Here is an 18,748-nt window from a genome sequence, read left to right on the forward strand (position 1 = left end):
AATTGCAACTTTAAGTGAATGAGATTTAATCTGTGAACAACAAGTCATGAAAGGACTTCGAGATGTACCTTTGCATATACAGACCTGCAACAGGATGGGATTCAAACTCAGGACCACAACACCACCTGACTATTTGTTCCCAAGTACAACTACAAAACTACGGTACCTCTGAAAACGTTTCCCTTGATTATAATATAATAATAATAATAATATTAATAATATTAATACTATTTATAGGAGCTTCAGTACTCTAAACGTTATCACAACAGCAAGAAGGCATGCAAGTTATCATATTCAAGCTCTGTCATCACTTTGTCTAAGGTTTACACGACAGATATTATATTCCAACCTCAGATTTTACAAAAGTCAAGTTCGGAATTTGTGATTTACCGCTCAACAACTGGTTAACGTTTAAACATCATAAACATGCATAGAAAAGTTCTGACCTGTTTCAGACCAAAACACCCCCTCCCTTACAGTCCTTCAGCCTACGGTGGATTCTTAGTGTCTTTTCTCCCCACAAATTTAGCTTCCTGGGCACTATGTGACGTATATCATTACCCTGCATATAATAAACAACTCTGTTACCACCCCCCCCCTCCCCAGTTGAACTTTAATACAGGTCATCTGTCTCCCCTCCTTTCAAATCTATCACCTTGTCCTGTTAGCCTCTCTTCACAAACGGTACTATCGTGTCCCTCCTACCTTCCATCGGCCACGAAAAACTTTTGTTTTATATTGAAACGCATAAAATTTACCGAAACACACAGGACAAGAACAAACCAAGTTTCAAGGAAAGCTGTTCAGGTCAGGGGTCACATGTGTACATTGGACCACACAAAAGCGCCCTCAGCGGTTGCTTAAATTACTGCAGCATTAACTCGTGGGGAACAGTTGCCTCAACTTATTTTCGAATTTCTGTCTTTTTGCTCCATTAAACTTATATGAGATTTATCTACAATAGTCTGTACACTATCAACGACAAGTTAAAGCACAACTTACCACCAAAGCGGACGTGGTGCGTCTTCCTGGGCGTAATTTTTACCCGCTCGTTCTTCCCGTCCGTGCACACGCACCATCTTGGAACGGCGTGTTTCAGCACAGGTGGTGCGTGCCACCTGTAAATCATGAGGAAAATTTGAATCCGATAATCACGTTAATATAAGATTAACAACAGGCCAATAAACAATTATCACACATGCAGGCCTAGAAATTACGATGATTTCTCTTACAACTTCAAAATTCTCCTTTTTTCCATCCTCATCATTCAACTTTATATTTATGAGGGAATCACACCTTTGTAATTTTCCAATAAATGATATTTGTTTGACCCATTTATATTTTAAATTGAGACATACATGCATCATATAAGTTCGACCGTCGAGTGATCATTTCTCTTAAGTGGTACTGCTAGTAAGTCATGTGGGACTTTCCACGTGACGTCACGGTCGCACACCTAGGGTCAAAGGTAGCAAACACGTTGGTGACCTTTCCCTTAAGACCCTTAAGACCGTTTGTGTGTTTGCGGCGAAAGAATACGTCGAAAAAAGTGTAAGAATACGTCGTAAATGCGATATTCATGTTTCACAACTTGCTGTGAGAGTCGAGGTGAGATATTCCGGCGTTTGTTTCGCTGTGACAGTAACAGTTAGTCGATCTATTTCCTTAAGTCTTTTACTGACTAGTGACCTCCAGGCCTACATACAAACATTATGTGGCATGGCAGTACAACTATACTTTATAGGCGCATACTGGCAGCCTAGTTCTAGTTGAAAAGTGTCACATAAACAAACTAAACACTAACTTACACCTGTCTAAACCTAATACTAACGTTTGATCAATTCTGATCGCTGTTTACGTGAAGACTAGGCGGACGGGAATGTCTAACCTGAACCCGGAAGTAAGAACGCCGTTTCTGGTCTCGGGCTCCTTTCTAAACTTTGTGGTCTTTTCTCCCTGCAGTTGAACAGGCGTACGGACGTCAGATCGCACGAGACACCAGGACCGACTTAACTATCATAAAACATGGCTAACCAAGGTGAGACTTGTCAGTAGAGATTGAACTTAAGTAAGTAAACATGACGTACAAGTAACCCTTTATATCCGTTCACCCGTTAACGTATATAGCTTACGTTTTGGTGCAAACCGTCTACTAAGTTGTACATCTTACTTCGTCTGCCTTTCTGCTATGTAGCTAAAACCACCAAGTTAATGAAAGCAACAAACGGTGTGTTGATAATAGAAATGTATACTAATATACAGGTAGTGGCATTATATATAATAGGGTGTTGGTTCGTACTCTTCCGTGGTTGGATGGGGTAGGTAACGTTACATGTAGGTAAAGACGTTGGATATTGACCAATACGTATCTTTATAACACAAAATACAGGCGTTCAGAAGTACTTTTTCCACACCAAGAACGCCGTGACATCTGGGTGGAAGGACCTCGCCGATTGTCTGGAATTCGACTACCCAGAAATCAGCAACATAGAAGGCAGGAACCGGGATGACAAGGCTCGCTGTATGGACCTGTTACATGAGTGGAAGAAGAAGAAGGGAAACGCTGCCACTACAGAGGTCCTGATGAAGGCTCTGTATAATGCCGATCTAGCGGGGATTGTGGATGCTTTGGTGGGTAGATATCCTGGTAAGTCAGTTGTTTCCTATAGTTACCCACTATTTAATCATGGGAAGTACTGTTTTAGGTGGCTGAGCTGTTGGTTTGTGTGTCTGTGGGTCAGGAAAGTGTAGGTTGAAAGCATGTGGGTGGGGAAGATTAACAAGCAGAACAACTTGAATCAATTCATTAATCAGAGAATTGCATACTTACCTGAAGTCTGTAATCTCTTGAGTTAAAATCTTGTTTTTTACAATATATAGTTGCAGATACAGTAAACAGTACTGTAACAATAGATCTATGTAGGACTCTACAATGTTGAAGTGTTCACATTTACATGCTTTTGCTGCTGTATGTTGTTACATGTTACAATTTTGTTCATCACCCTGAATAGAGTTAGCAGTGTACCAGATGCCACCAGTACAACCTCCAAGGGAGCAACCTACTATGGTGCAGCCTCACCCAGCACCAAGGGTACAACCTAGTCAGGTGCCAAGGAGGCAACCTAGTCATTGGGATGAGCCAGCAAGTCAAGGTAAACCCAACTATTCAAGCTACTAAAGTATTTGTAACCTGTTGCTATGTCTTGGCATTAGCTCTAATTTAAAGTGAAGCGATAAAGTAAATTTCTTCTATTTGCTTGACTTCCATTGCATACATACACATATTTGTATGCATACTATTTGTATTTTGATATGTATAATGGCATTCTGGGTTGGCGATAATCATTGATCAAACTGTACTTCCAAATCAATAGATTGTTGTCAGTAAAAGTAAACACTTACCAGTACATGTATCTGTCATTAGATGTACCACTTATCATCATATGTAGAACCATGGCGGAATGCCATTAACCACAGCCGATGCCTTCTGATTTTTTTCAGGTGAAAAAAAGTTGTTTATCGTCCATGGAGGAGAGGACAAGGACACCCTGGTTGAACCACTGGCACAGGAGATTGTACAGCAAGGAATGCCCCGGGAAAATGTCTTCTTCGACAAGTGGTCCATCGGGCACACGCAGGGCATTAAACAGTCCATAGCCTCAGCCATTCATGATAGTTCCTGTAAGCTTGCTGTCATAGTGATCAGCGAAGATATGATGAAGAAATACTGGCCCAAGAAAGAGTTTGAGGAGTTTCTGAAGCGAGGGATAAGATTTTTCCCGATTTTCTACGGCGTGAACCCTGCAGACGTTCGAACGAGTTATTCGCCAACGCTGGCCGATACTCGCGGGAAGGAAATTCCCAGAACAGGGCACAGAGTGGATGGAGCCTTGATAGCAGGGACTGCAAACGAGATCCTAACAGTCCTTCAGGAGTTGGGGGGTAGCTATACATGTAGCCAAGATGGTGAGCAGCCCGTAATTTCAGTACATTTTAATACCTGACTTGGGCTTTTCTCAGGACAGAAATTGCTACTGTTCATATGAAGAAACAATCAAGTACTAGTATTTCTTATACTTCTGATTGTCAGAAAATACATGTAAATACCAATACCTAACATCAAAACACCAACTACAGCTATAAAAAAGGAGAAAATATCTGTTTTTATTGTTCATTGGTATGGGATTGCATGTTAATACAAACAATAATGATGTAAGTGCACTGTTGGGCTTTAATTTTATCATTTTTAACTTGTCATAGTTTCTTTTCTGCTCATGAATGTATAAAAACATTCATATTAACATTACGTTCTTCTTTATTAGTGATGATGAAGTATTTCAAAGTCATCGCCAAAGAGATGCCGGCAGACTGGAAAGAGCTGGCACTGAACCTCGGTGTCCCCTGGGCCCAGATCAAGGCAGTCAACCTACACAACTCAGCTGACCCCTGGACTTCTTGTCACGAGGTACTGGACATGTGGCGCAAAACCAACGGCAGAGACGCAACCAAGGAAGACTTGATAAAGGCTGTGAGTGAAACAGGCAACCAAGAAGTTGCAGAAAAGCTGAAAGATCTGTAACTGGACTGTTACATATAAATGATATATTTGTACATTGATACCAGTTTTATCTTTGCTGTTTTTGCTTGCTTGTAAACCATAGCTCAACAATTGTTTAACAAGAGCCAATGTTTTTTGAGCTTGTATATTATACCGATCAAGTAAATACATGTATTACCGGTATGGTTTATGACTTACCTGAGAACATACATGTAGTTTTATGATTAAGACCCTGTTCATACCAGACTTATATTTAGCGGTTTCAACCGGTTTTTCAAACACCGGTTTTTATTTAACCTGGTGTGAATGCAAATTAACCGGTTTTTTAAGGGTTTAAATCCGATTTTGAAAAACCACCTCGGGAGGTGGTTTTTGAGGGTTTTTTGTGGGGTTTTTCCACCGAAAAACCTGGTCTGAATGCCAAGGGTTTATTGAACCGGTTTTTGCGTCATAATTCCAGGGTCACGGGGTCAGCATCCTGACCATGTGCGACCTGCAACCTTTTTTGATCACGTTGTTTTGACCAACTTGAGTTCGTTTCCACTGTTTTTCGGTGGAATCAGCGATGGAATCAGCATATGCAACCTGGTCTGCGGACGAGACGCTCCTGATACTTAGGTTTGGAGAGCAGGAGTCGCCGAATTCGAAAAAGCTGGGGGGGGGGCGGCGAGGGCTCTACCGAAACAAAAATGTTGGAGGAGGCTGATTTCTTGAAGATAAAGGATCAGTGCCGCAGTAAGGTAAAAAAAAAAAAAAAACTGAAGATGGCATATATACAAGTAAGAAGGCCAAGGACAACAATCGGAAGAGCGGGAGGAACGGTTATTCAAACTGCAGTCATGGCCGATTAATTGGATATTCACCGGACAGGATTTTTTCAAAACCGGTTATCAAAAGTCTGGTATGAACGCTAAGGGTTTTAGCCGGGTTTTTGAAAAACCGGTTGAAACCGCTAAATGTAAGTCTGGTATGAACAGGGTCTAAGTGATGGACGACATAATTGTGATCTTGTATGTAACATTTTATGGATCCAATCTTTGTAAATACCAGAAAATTCAGACTGATATGTCTGCCGGTTGTATACTAGTAATAAAGACCCAATCCAATGAAATACAATGAACAGTTTACATCTGGACTGTCCACATTTATTTTGGCAATGCAAAATGCAGTAAAAGCATTTTCCACACATGATAATTACATGGATTTGCTGTTCAGTTAATGCAACGCCTAGTGATGTAAGCTCCTATCAACAAAACCACTGCTCTTACTTTACAACACTGTACATTTCCTGTCTCAGAAACCTTTGTCCAAAAACCTAACCATCTGAAACATTTCTTGATTATTCAGTACTGTTGTCAAACCAGCCAATGAATTTACAAGTTCCAGGGGTTGAGGGGGTGTAGGCTTTCAGAGAAACATTATCAGTTTGTAATAAATAATAATATATATCATACACAGCTAACAGCACAGAATGTACAAATATACATTGTAGTTAGCAGGACAGTGCATAAGTTAGTTAAGACCTATCTATTTGTGTTATAACACCATCGTTTGCATATACTATTAGCAACAATAATCTTGTACTATAGTGACAGTCCTTACTAATTATACTTATTAATTAGGCATGTGTTAGATGTATGTGGCTGTTACCCACACTGTGCTATTTCACCACATGTGGGTCTGGTTCTTAAAATAACTTTGTAGTTGGCAGAGTGACACTTTTGAAACAATACATCCTATCTATTAGTATTACAGTTATCGGTGCACTTCAGTAGAGGCATTTGGCAGTTATGAATTCTCATTAAACATGTACTAAAGGAGAGGGGGTGGCCAGAATATGGAATGATGAAAAAAAATGGAAATTTGCTATGGTGAGGTTGAACTGAAGTAACACCACCAAAATTGTAGAAAGATGCTTAGTAAAAATATGTGTAACTGTAACACAAGATTTTTCATTCTTGAAATGGAAGGAATTTAGTAACTGACTGAAAAGTATAGCTAGAAGCTGATTATGTTGAATGTACAGTTAATTCTTTGACAGATAGTGCTATTTACTTGTCCTTTCTATTGGCATTGTGAGTAATGATTTTGCTCCCTAAAGTATAACAGTGTTTGGGGATATTCTACAACATTAAATGTTGTCTGCTAGAATACAGGTATTGTTATTTGTAAACCTTCACAGAAGGTTCATAGTATCATTCATGGAAAAAAATTTCTAATTCTTATTATATATACCTGTATGCCTGTCTCCGTGTTCTTATAGTAGACAATCTAAAATAGGATACTCCTGAATCTGCACCATTTAAAATGCCGTTTTTATCAATCAGAAGAGCACATCTCAAAGTAACTTTTCATGTACACGTTTTCCTACTGTATTCATTGTGACCAAAGAGTTCTCAACTATAGCACATTTCTGTATAGTTGTGACAGTATACATGTATGACAGTAGTCCTCAAGTTATATACACATGGCAAGCTGTTACCACAGAAATGTATACTTTATACATTGTTACTGCTTACTATAATGAAAATGTAATATATTCTTGGCCTGGTTATTGATTAGAAAACTTTCCTATTTGAAAACAACTGAAATGCAGATTTATATTATTTGTTATTCACTAGTGTAACTGCCATGATGGCACCTTGTTTTGTAGTTGCTATACAAGTACCAATTGCAACGCATATACATGTATCAGATGCCTGTAGATAAATTTGGCCTATGAATACATCCTTTATTGTGTGACTATTGGCAGTATTAAGTTCCCAGTGACTACTACATACTCAAAGTGCTGAAAGTCAAATTTTGGAGATTTCTGTAAAATCAAAATGGAAACAATCATAAAGAGTACGTACTATATGTTCCCTTTATCTGAAATCTATACGTATGCTTGAACAGTTTGAGCATAATCCCTTTGGAACAGCCACAACTGATTTTGGCATCGAGATAAAAAAATCTTCATGACTGTAGAATTTCAAACACCCAATGACAGGACATCTACAACCAGTTTTCTCACTTCTTCAATAAAATCCGTCAAGGATTCTTCAAATGTAAAAATCAACATAGCAGTAGACATCTTATTCACAGGATGGAAAGTGAGTAAACTGAAGGAAAAAAAGTGACAAATGCAAAAATCTGCATTCCAAAACATGCTCACCCTCCCATTTTTTGGATAACAGCACTGGCTCATAGATTCGTTTTCTTGCATTTTTTTTCCCAAAATTCACATACTAATGTTGGCAACAGAAGGTAAAAACTACACATAAACGTGCACGTCTAGTCATAAGTTAGTTTCCTGAGGTGGGGGTCTGTCCTTGCTAGTGGGAGCGACGACGTCTGGTTTATCCTGAGCCTGAGTCTCGGAGGAGCCCTCCCGATCTTCCTTGGTCTGCTGCTTACACTCTTCCTTAACTCTGATGAGCAGTCGCCTGATCTCCTTGTTGTCTGGAGCAAGTTTGCAGGCTTCTAGAAGGTCCTGAAGAGCTGGGCCGTATTGTCTGTGGCAAAATAAAGTGTGACTCACTGAGGAAAAATACTACATGTAGATGCTACTTGAAACATCTGAGAGTTTTCAAAATCTATCCAATTGCTTCAGCAACTGAAAAGAAAGCTTTAAACACCTCCTGCAGTTAAATGTGCAAAGATTGAGTGTAACAAGTTGTTTGGTGTGATATAGCTTGCTGCCGCTGCGCCGCGTGCCTGCGAAGCTGGTGTGTTACACCGAAGGCGGTTATACCGGCTATACCGATACAGATAGTATTTTCTTGTGTCTTCCATTACCTGTACATGTCTAACCTTTATTGACAAAGCTTGACTTAGACTCTGCACTTCTGTAAGAGGTCCACTAATTGTATGGACAGTGTGTACCAGAAAATCACACTGTCCATAGAAAATGTAGTCAATCAATGGAAAATGTGATGGCAAAGTATGCCTCATATCAGTTCCTTGTATATGTATGACTGGATGGCTTCACTACTTCAAGCAATGATAGTACACATATCCCACATGCCTATTTGCTTCCATAAGCCTAGAGAACTGCCCCCTACCTGTTTTCTCTCTTGGCCCTAGCCCGTGTGTAGTAGGCCTCTGCTGACTGGGGTTTCGTATCGAGTGCTTTACTGGCATAGTCTGCTGAAGAGCTGAGATCCTGTAGAAACAAGGGGTATAGAAAATTAAGCTTAGTTCACATGTTGCAGTAACTTGTGTTCTAGTGCTGTATGTGTATGTGGAAAGGATGTTAAAGGCATACAGTGCAATTTCGGGGTGCCAAAACTGGATTTTCGAAGTCACTTTTCTGGTCATCATTTTAATGTAGTAATAAGTTAATCCTGTAATCTCACAGCATACTGATGTCTGTGAGGCAAAAGTGTGATGTGGATGTCAGAAAACAGTTGCTTCTTTTTTATCCTATGGGCGGTACACAAAACATAATGCTTGTTTTGGGGCCATTTCAAACACTTTACATGTGTAAGTACATGTATATGAAATGACTAAAAATGTGCTAAGAAATGTCACTAAATGTCAATATCAGACAGATTTCTTCAGAACGTTTTCTGTTTTCCTGCCCTGAAGTAAGAAAAGATATTTAAATAACGTGAATGAGAAGACCTACAGCATCACCCATTATGACAACAAATTAAAGGAGATAAACTTACATTGAGTTTTCTCTTGCATCTGGACACGCTAAGGAACAGCTGAGTCTTAAGTTCTCGGAAGGTCTTGATCTCCTCCCCAAACCCTTCCTTGGGGAACTTCTTAAGGGCATACTGATAGCGATGGCAGGCATCTTTTATTCTCCCTTTCTGTGGAACAAAAAATCACATTTGTCACGTACAGATAATCATTGTGCAGCCACACTACATACATTTGTACTTTAGCATGTTGGCAGAACGTACTGCACCTGCATGAAACCAGGATTTTTCACCATTTTTGTTGGATGTTAAGTCAAAGTTACATTCAGAACATTGCAGACGATACCTATTCCAACACAACATTTGAAAGCTACAGATGGATGTCATTGCTGAATATGCAAATAAGACCAAATAAACTGAGACTTACATTTTTATTTATTCATTTATTAATCTTGAGGGTCGCCCCTTCAGTTGATAAACAACTGATTTCCAAGGGGGCCCTGGGTGTTATACATGCGGAAGTGCAATGCACATTACATTATGCCAAAAGGTTTCACTCAGGCGTAGTATGTTCTTTGCTGTGCCTGTTCAACACGCTACACTAGGGTAATAAGCAGGTTCATATCAACTTCTGACCTTTACCCCTGACCTTACCTTATATAGCACATTTCCCTCCTCCACCAGCTTGTTGAGTAGGAGGATCATGATGTCAGGTTTGGAGGTCGCCATGGCCCAGGCAGCAGGGCCCAGCTTGGCCCCCTTCCTCAGGAGAACGGAGACCACCCCCGTGTTTCTGCAGCCAATGGCACGGTCCAGCGGCCTCATGCCGTTATAGTCTACATGTTCCACCATGGCACCTTTGTCTACCAGCACTTGGACCTGCAAAGGCAGGGTAGGAGTGTTGCAGAAAATGTGATAATTTCAACTTCACAGATGCATGTACATGTAGAGCAAAATGGTGTCACAAAGTAGCCTCTACAAGGCTTCGGGAGGCGGCTGGAAAGAGTAGAAATCGGCCAAATAGAGATAATATGCCAGGGGAGTTGGTCTGCTAGAGATTACAGTTTGCCTCCCGAAGCCTGGTAGAGGCTACAGTTAGAAAGTACTCTGCAAGGCCTGTCATATCATGGATAGTAAGAAATGTTCAGTTAGCTCCGTACAGATTTTGAGCTGGAAAAGTCTTTATCCTTTAGCATGCCATGGGGGATTCAAGAATCATGGTCATTGGATGTACATTTGTTCTGATGGGTTAATATGGCAGGGGTTATACATGGAAGAAGACAGAAAGCCCAGAGAGACCCTTAACATGACCAGGAACAAACAGGGCTTCCTTACACACTGCAACCGTCCTTCCACGAACCCATGCTGGCCAGCTGAACTGCCCCTGACACCCTGTCAGAGGAAAATCTCTCATATTCATTTCCAGCAAAGTAACCACTGACTCAACCTCATCTGAAAGTTATTTCTTTGCAAAGGGTTATACAGTTACTTTGGTCATTATTTCATTAAGTGCTATTCTGTCCTTACTGCCATCTTGACACCAAACTTTGTCTCCAGAAATAATGGTAATCAAGAAATGACAGTGAGTTGTAGAGAGTTGCACTAAAAGTTACAGTTACTGTCATCTACAAGAAGGGAGATCTTATAATGATATGTATGACAACTATGTAATATGTGTTACTCATGTTAGTCTACATACTGCATATAATGCATGTAGCAATGCTGAAATAGACCATTGGAAATGACTGGACCTTTACCTTATCTGGAGTTTATTACTGGAAAACGGGTCTAGCTAACCAAGTGTATGTTACGCAGGATCGATGAATAAATAAATGGCGTTGTACAGTGGAAAATTTGGGTAAGTCCAATTTCTTGTGTTGGAAATTACAGTCTAAACTTCCTTCAATCATACTGACTTCTACCAACATAGATGAACTTTCAAGATAACAACAGACATGTACTGACCACGCTAGCGTCCCCGTAGAAAGCAGCCAGGTCAAGCGGAGTGCGTCCAGTCTTGTCCGTGTGGTCGATCTCGGAGCCTCTCTCCAGTAGAGACTGGACCACGTGACTCTGACCCTTCAGACAGGCCCAGCTCAGGGAGGTCAGACCTTCCTTGTCTGCCTGCAGCACGGAGGCACCTGGAGTGGGAAAATAACGTTAACATTAACTTACACTCAACACTTAGCTTGTGGTCTTGTGGTTTGGATTGTTGACTCAACATCTGATGGTTCTGGGTTTGAATCCCCGTATGGCAGGCCCCATTGTTGAGCCCTTAGGACTCGGGTGAAAATGAGTACCTAGCTTTGATTAGGAAAGTCCTCTCGCACAGGACAGAAAGCTGGAGGTTCCATGTTTGAGGAGAGCATGTTAAAGATTCCATTGCACTTATCAATAAATAAGAGTAGGGGTGTTAAATCTTAATAAATTAATAAACTTTATGGACTTACAAAGATTTACATCAAAGTCCTTAAACATCTACAAGCCCAGCCTATAGCTACTAATCAAGTTAGAGATCTACAAGCTTACAAGTCCCACTTGTAAAAGAAAAGAACCACTCCAAGTTTTACCTTTACTGAGCAGCAGCTCGCAGACGCCGAGATGCCCCTCGCAGGCAGCGACCATGAGGGGAGTCCTGCCGTGGGAGTCCATCTCCTCACGGTCAGCCTGGTGGGACAACAGCAGGTCAACCACCTCCCAGTGGCCCGCACGGACAGCACAGAACATCGGAGACAGGCCCCTGGGGAACAACACATTTGTTATATGTCTACATTGTTGTATATAGACTGTTGTATATACTGAGGTATGTGCATAGTCTAATGGTTAGTGACCCTGCCACTGGACAAAGAGGTTGGGAGTTCATATCCCGGCTGTTGTTACTCACCCGACATGCATGCTAAAGAAAAGGGTCACAGTCCTAAGGACAGAACGTTAAGCTGTGATCCACTGTATATTGGCTACATACATGTATAGCGGCGAGAAGCAGTACTCCAGTCAGAAGCTCTGAGCAAGGTAAGACACAATTATTATACTGCTTGTACAAAAGAAAATCCCTATATCCTACTACAACATAGTTCTCCTACCTTCCGTTTGGCATGGTGATGGAGGTTCCCTTCTCCAGCAGGGCGCGGCAGATGTCCAGCTTCCCGTTGGACGCGGCCACGGTGAGCGGCGTCTCCTTGAAGAGCGTGTCTGGCTCGTTGATGTTGACAGTCCACTCCTCGTGGTGCTCCATCTCCGATAGACTCAGCAGGAAGTCACAGATCTGTACAAACAAGATGCACCTACATTAATGAACAACCTACGAGCCCTATGTACATCACCGGGAAACTCGCCTATCTACATCCCAACACAGTGCGGCCATTGAACCTGACAAGTCGTCATCCTTCTGCCACAGAAGAACATTCATTCCTGCTACAGCCAAGCTGTGGAACTGTCTCCCACAGGCCATTGTGAATACCAGGGACCTTCCGAACTTCAAACGTAAAGTCAACCTCAGCACCACTCGTCAGCGACCTATATAGCAAACGTTATTCGGTACAGCTGCTAAGCTGAGGACTTGGTGATAACATAGAAGAAAAAAAATTACCATACATGTATATCAAACAGCTACAGTCAACGTCTTTACAATTTAAGTATTCCTTGCAGCCCTCAGCTGTTATGATGTCATAAAAGCCAAGGGCTACAAGGAATACTTAAATTGTCTCCATTACACCAAGGCTTTAACCTGCTCCTCTGGCTATGTTTTCACTATGTTTTTCCACTTCAGCAATGTAGTAACTGTTGTAGTTGATAGTTCCCGCTTAGTGTTAGTATTAGTATTACTATAATAACTGCATCTGATGAGAACCATAAACATAGTCTGACCTCCTTGTTGCCTGTACTCGCTGCAGCCACGAAGCCCTGCTGACAGGCAACCCTCTTGGTGAGGTCGTGAGGGTCGGAGTAGAGCCAGTCACACTGCAGCAGGAAACTCAGCACGTCCATGTGGCCATTCAGAGCAGCGTGGACCAAGGCACAGCGGCCGTTCCTGTCTGTGTGGTTCAACTGGAGGAAAACAAGATAGACACGTAAAGTCACTGTCATACATCACAGGACCTTTCCCCAACCTTGCCCCCGAACACCAGCTGGCCAAGGTCACCAGCCTACCTTTCTATAGAAATTGTATCAACTTTGAGTTAAATTTGAGTCAAATTTGACCCACAAACTTGCCCAACCACTGCTGACGTATTCCTGAACTCCAGCCCACCACCAGCCAAACATGGCTGAAACTCCTCTTCAGACCCAAATGTTTTAAACCCACCACACAACCTTGCTCCTGACCTACAACTCCTAACCATGATGGAGGGAGGCAGGCAGTGTTCAAGAGACCATACTAGTATTAGGCTCTGTGTGACCTTCTGCAAAGGTAAACATCAAGTAAAACTGTGACCAGAGTCCCTCACCCTTGCATGTTTCCTGTACAGCATCCTGACCACGTCCAGATGCCCCCCGACTGCCGCGTAGATCAGCGCGGTCATCCCCGTGTCGGACTGAGCTTCCACCGAGGCCCGCAGCTCCAGCAGGACAGACACCATGTCCGCGTAACCCTCGCTGGCGGCGATGCACAGCAGTGGAGCACTGCCCATGAAGTCTGTGTGGTGGTCAGGGTTAGCTCCGGCCAGGATCAACAGTCTGCTCACCTGGAAATGTACATGTACATGTAGGAGTTACATTCTGGTTTCAAAGTAGGGACATATGCCATCTATCAGTCCTGTCTAAAACTGCAGTTTACCTTGATGTAGGATTGTAAAGGCTCCGAGGTGTTGCTAGACTAGCTAACAGATCCTGTATGCTGTAGGCTAATGCCACCTGCCATTTCTACCAAGTACTACAGTTCACCTTACTGAGTTGTACTGGTTCCTAGGTGTAGCTATAGATCCTGTGCATTGTAGACTATGCAATCTACAATGTAGTCCTGTCTAGCACTGCAGTTTACTTTGATGTTGGGTTATACAGGCTCCTAGGTTTAGCTGATAGACTACTGACATCTATCAGTTCTACATAGTATTGCAGTTTACCTTGATGTTAGGGTTGTACAGGTTCCTAGGTGTAGCCAGACTAGCTGACAGGTCCTGAGCACTGTGAGCCATCCACAGCGCCTGCAGACATCGAGATGAGCAGCCCAGCTTCCTGCCCAGACTCTTGTAGATGTGAGCCTTCAGGATGTGATGCCCCAGCTCGATGGACTGTTCATCGGTCAGCTTTTTCTCCTGACGAGACAGCAGAAAGGCAAGCAGGGCGTGGCCACTCCTGGGGGAGTAAAGGGAGAAAAATTTCCATCAATGATCCTGGATGGAGTGTCATCAAATAGACAATGTGCACGATAAGGGCTCAATAAACTTTTTTCTGCATTTCTGCATTTAAAATTGCCTGCACCAAACAAATTTTACCTGGACCACTCAGAATTTAGGATGTCAATCAGTGAAGGTTAGGTGAAGGTACAATTGTAGACGTCAGAAATACTTGTAAAACTTTAATTCTACCTGCCCTAACCTTTATATGCAGGTGATATTTTGAGCCCTTATCAGATGAACAGCTCAGTGTTTGTTTGACTGGCATGTACTTATGACTTAAAATTACATAAACTTTCTATTTAATTTGTGTGTTTTCCACCATTTCTGACCTTGGATCACAGAGGAACTTGGTGCTGTCCCCCTCCTCCCTCCTGGTAAGCCATTCTCTGAAGGACGGGTGGTAGAACATCCTCCTCCCGTCTCTCCTCCTAACCAGAAACGCAGAAATGGTCTCCATCCTCTGCATAAACTCCTCCCACAGCAGGAGGTGCGTCACGTAGCCCGCGTTCATCGCCTGGAAGAGCTGCTCGTCCCGCAGCGGATACAGCGACGCCAGAGCGATGTTAAACACTGGCAGAACTTTCTCAAACGCCTTGTTGCTCAAGAATCTCAAGTTACAGTGCAAGAGGAACACCTCGGATAAGTTCACGGGTAGAGCTTTGTAGCTGGAGGTTTTCACCACGATGTGACCTTTCTCTAACAGGTCGAGCGTCAACTTGAGGTAGAGGAAGCAACCTCTGCTGAGAGTCTGGAGGTGGGCGGTAAACTTGGCCTGATTGGCCGGGTCCAGTTTGCCATTTATGGAGATGTTGTTTCTAACGGCCTGTGATTGGTTGATCCGCTGGGTGATGTAATGACTGACGTCGTTGTGGATGTTTTCATTGGTCAGCATGCGGTCCAATGAGATGCGATGGAAAGGCAGCAGCTTGGTAACATCCTGTAGGATAAGGCACAGAAAACCCAAGAGAAAATTAATGATAGGACTCCCTCAACAACCAAGTACAGTGAATTGACACTTCAGTGCAGTCCTTAATTGCTTTGAAATTATCATGCAAAGAATTAGACATTTTAAAAGTTTGTAACATCATTACAATCATACAAATTCAAGCCTGGATACCATCCTGGTTAATTAGTTTACATCCGCTCCCACAGTTGCTACCAACATTAAAGATCCCACCTAAAAGAGTAACTAGGGGTCCTTCCCAGTGTGAGTGGTTCAAAACCTTACAGGCTTGACATCTTGAAGAGATGATAGTTACCTGTTATGTCAATATTCCTTCGACAAATGGTGTGTTACGCCGAAGGGTGGTTATACTGGCTATATCTGTATCAGTATAGCCGGTTTAACCGCCCTTCGGCATAATACACCAGCTTAATTTACCAGGCTATACTGATATAGATACAGAAATGTGGTAAATCGTTCACAAATAAATAAAAAGATGCCTACTGGAGGAGCCACGTACTTGCTTGCTTACCTGCAGACTGGTCCGTACCGTCACAATGAGCTTCAGCCATGACGGGAACTTCATGACGTGTTTGGTCAGGAAAGACGCGATGGTGTCCCCGTAGTCCGGCTTGTGGAACTCCGCCTCGTTCAGACCGTCCACCAGCAGGATGCACATCTCCATGGCGATACGACCTTCCTGTTTCAGTCTGGTCAAAGGCTCCAGGATACCTCTCCTGGATAGTGCAGAAATTTAGCATGGTTTTAAACAATAACCATTTCCACACAATGGGTTACAAACAATGTCATCACATGAATAGTTCAAACAAGGACTACTAAAGAATATGAGAGATATGAATAAGTAAGGTTAGTAAGGCACATACTATGCTACACGTTTGTCTCTTTTTAAATAACAGTATGTAATTGTAAATGTAAGTTTTATGTAATCGTATGCCGATGTATTGTACACCATGAAAATCATGAAAATAAATGATGGGCGTTGACTTTGTGTTTAAAGTTCTGTAATGTCCTGTCAGAGGCTGTTTCAAAACTTGACTGTAGCTGGGATAAAGGTTCTTTTGTGATAGGAGGTTGATAACTTGACTGCTTCTAGGGCTGCACTGTGTTGGGATGTTGATTGGCAAAATTCTCAGCAATGTACAATGTACACAGGGTTCAAGTAGTAAGATGTTCAGAAATATTAAGTGTTGACGCACCTGAATGCGTTGGAGGGGTCCCTGGTGCACTCCCTGAGACTGAGGGAACTCTGCAGGTGGGGCTCGTTGATGAGAAGATCCTTGTAGGTGAGCAGCTGTGGACACTGGGACAGCTGGGCAGACAGGTTATGCACAAACTCTGGCACCTGGACACAACAGGGGAAAATAGTGTCATGAAATAAAGACTAAACTTTCCTTCCAATATTGAAGTGAATTGGGACTTACCCCAACGTACATGTAGGACTGTTTTGCCATAGCCAAAGTTTTAGGGCTGATATCAGTTAGGATTGTACCATGGTCAATATTGACTGAAGGAGGCAATATATATCTATAGTTACTATAATCACTGCACATTTCATACACGTATCTGTATTCGATATAAGGCAATCTGTATGATACTGACAAAGAATTGCTATCCTGCAATACCTACAGGCCATGCTAGGGGGCAGCGCTAGGCTACTCACCATACATGTGATGTCGAAGTCTGCCTGACAGTAGTGATACGCCACGACGTGATTGGCCAGGTACATCAGGGAGTCGTCCACTGGTGGTTTGGAGTCTATTAGTCCATTGGACAGTCCGTGTCCTGCAAAATGCACAATGAAAACATTTGACACCTATATTTTTATTGGAGTCACTATATATTACATCTCTGGCACTTTCAAAGCACTTCTAAGAAAGTACAATTTCTCTTTCAATTTTCTTTGTTTAGCAATAAACAATGGCCACTTCGAGCAAAACACACCATTTGTGACATTTCCATTGCACAGCCTCATCTTCATCCTGTCACCGTGGCAACTGTGGGACACCAGCTTGTAGAGGGCGGCGGTCTTCCCGAACCCGATGCTCCCAGAGATCACCACACCCTTGTTTTTTGGCGACTCCTCGGAGGAGAGGTGCTCCTCCATCTCCCTGTACAGCCAGTCGCGACCGACGTAGAGCGTGTCGTCATGAAGGTTTGGCACTTCAAACGGGAGGGGCTTCATGGATACTTCAGGTGGCTTGTAGGGAGCAAAACGCACTGTAGAACAGAAAAATACAGCTTTTAGATTCATACTTCTTGGACAAAATGATACTAGTAATACACTGTTACAGTAGTAGTAGAGCATGTTATTGTGAAGGTTTGGGACTTCGAAGGGGAGGGGCTTTGTAGATACTTCTGGTGGCTTGTAGGGAGCAAAACGCACTGTAGAACAACAGGGGTACAAACAGCAGGTTTTAGATTTGATTCTTGAACAAAATAATACTACATGTAGCATAGTGTGTCGTCGTGAAGGTTTAGCACTACAAAGGGGAGGGGTTTCGTGGACACTTCTAGTGGCTTGTAAGGGGCACAACGGACTGTAGAACAACAGGAGCAGAAGCAACAGGTTTTAGATTTGATTCTTGAACAAAATAATACTACATGTAGCATAGTGTGTTGTCGTGAAGGTTTAGCACTTTGAAGGGGAGGGGTTTGATGGACACTTCTAGTGGCTTGTAAGAGGCAAAACGGACTGTACAATGGCAGTGGCCACTGGCTAGAACACTGATATCAATGTCTGTTACCTTTCAGGTCGTGGTTGACCTTTGCTCTACTCCTGGGTGTGGGGGGGCTGCGGAGGGAGTGCCTGTAGGGAGCCTGTCTCTGCAGAGCTGGAATGTCTTCCAATGGGGTGGTGGCGGGGGCTGGGTATCAAACAAACAAGCAGAAATGAAAATTTGCAAATCATAAACAGCAGTGTTACCATTAGTTGGGATTTTGTTACAGCACTAAATGGTGAACATTTTATATATTTTCTTTCGACACTGAAATAGATTTTTGTGCAGATCTTTGAGTGTTAGTCATTTTAGTCACTTTTCATAACTTTTACAGTCATCTTTACTATTTAGAGCAGATGGACTGAGGTGTAAATAGAAGAATTTGAGATACATGTCTCCTACACCTCTCCTCAGCACTGGTACAATATAAGTGTTTGTTGTGAACATCATTAAAAGCATCTATAATACATCTGTGTAGAGGAAGAGTAATGATGATCATGATGATAATATACATTTTCAAAACCACTCAGTGTTAACCCAGCTTG

The 18,748-nt window shown here is 42.4% G+C and overlaps 2 protein-coding genes across 5 annotated transcripts in view; one reads left to right on the top strand and one right to left on the bottom strand.

The window, feature by feature from the left end:
* Positions 1 to 1,475: 1,475 nt before the first annotated feature.
* On the top strand, positions 1,476 to 4,781 carry LOC109474183. Its single transcript, XM_019774435.1, has 6 exons — positions 1,476 to 1,608; positions 1,963 to 2,038; positions 2,390 to 2,647; positions 3,012 to 3,152; positions 3,502 to 3,966; positions 4,323 to 4,781. The coding sequence occupies exons 2-6, from the start codon at positions 2,026 to 2,028 to the stop codon at positions 4,577 to 4,579; spliced, it is 1,134 nt and encodes a 377-aa protein (XP_019629994.1). The 5' UTR covers positions 1,476 to 1,608; positions 1,963 to 2,025; the 3' UTR covers positions 4,580 to 4,781.
* A 2,740-nt stretch (positions 4,782 to 7,521) lies between these two features.
* LOC109474148 (protein TANC2-like) overlaps positions 7,522 to 18,748 on the bottom strand; it is an 89,932-nt gene continuing 78,705 nt past the window's right edge. For 3 of the 4 annotated variants that reach the window (XM_019774358.1, XM_019774355.1, XM_019774357.1), the window contains 16 exons: positions 18,231 to 18,350; positions 17,428 to 17,703; positions 17,147 to 17,268; positions 16,683 to 16,828; positions 15,986 to 16,202; positions 14,852 to 15,459; positions 14,247 to 14,478; positions 13,632 to 13,868; positions 13,054 to 13,233; positions 12,270 to 12,451; positions 11,757 to 11,926; positions 11,152 to 11,327; positions 9,841 to 10,065; positions 9,211 to 9,357; positions 8,602 to 8,702; positions 7,522 to 8,052 (listed from right to left, as the gene is read on the bottom strand). In XM_019774358.1, coding sequence (XP_019629917.1) covers positions 7,836 to 8,052; positions 8,602 to 8,702; positions 9,211 to 9,357; positions 9,841 to 10,065; positions 11,152 to 11,327; positions 11,757 to 11,926; positions 12,270 to 12,451; positions 13,054 to 13,233; positions 13,632 to 13,868; positions 14,247 to 14,478; positions 14,852 to 15,459; positions 15,986 to 16,202; positions 16,683 to 16,828; positions 17,147 to 17,268; positions 17,428 to 17,703; positions 18,231 to 18,350 — 3,356 coding nt within the window. In that variant the 3' untranslated portion in view covers positions 7,522 to 7,835. The remainder of the gene's footprint in view (positions 8,053 to 8,601; positions 8,703 to 9,210; positions 9,358 to 9,840; positions 10,066 to 11,151; positions 11,328 to 11,756; positions 11,927 to 12,269; positions 12,452 to 13,053; positions 13,234 to 13,631; positions 13,869 to 14,246; positions 14,479 to 14,851; positions 15,460 to 15,985; positions 16,203 to 16,682; positions 16,829 to 17,146; positions 17,269 to 17,427; positions 17,704 to 18,230; positions 18,351 to 18,748) is intronic. The other variant, XM_019774356.1, reaches the window with a different exon arrangement.

Source organism: Branchiostoma belcheri, unplaced genomic scaffold, assembly GCF_001625305.1.
Source record: "Branchiostoma belcheri isolate BF01 breed outbred unplaced genomic scaffold, Haploidv18h27 scaffold30, whole genome shotgun sequence".
Classification (NCBI taxonomy): domain Eukaryota; kingdom Metazoa; phylum Chordata; class Leptocardii; order Amphioxiformes; family Branchiostomatidae; genus Branchiostoma; species Branchiostoma belcheri.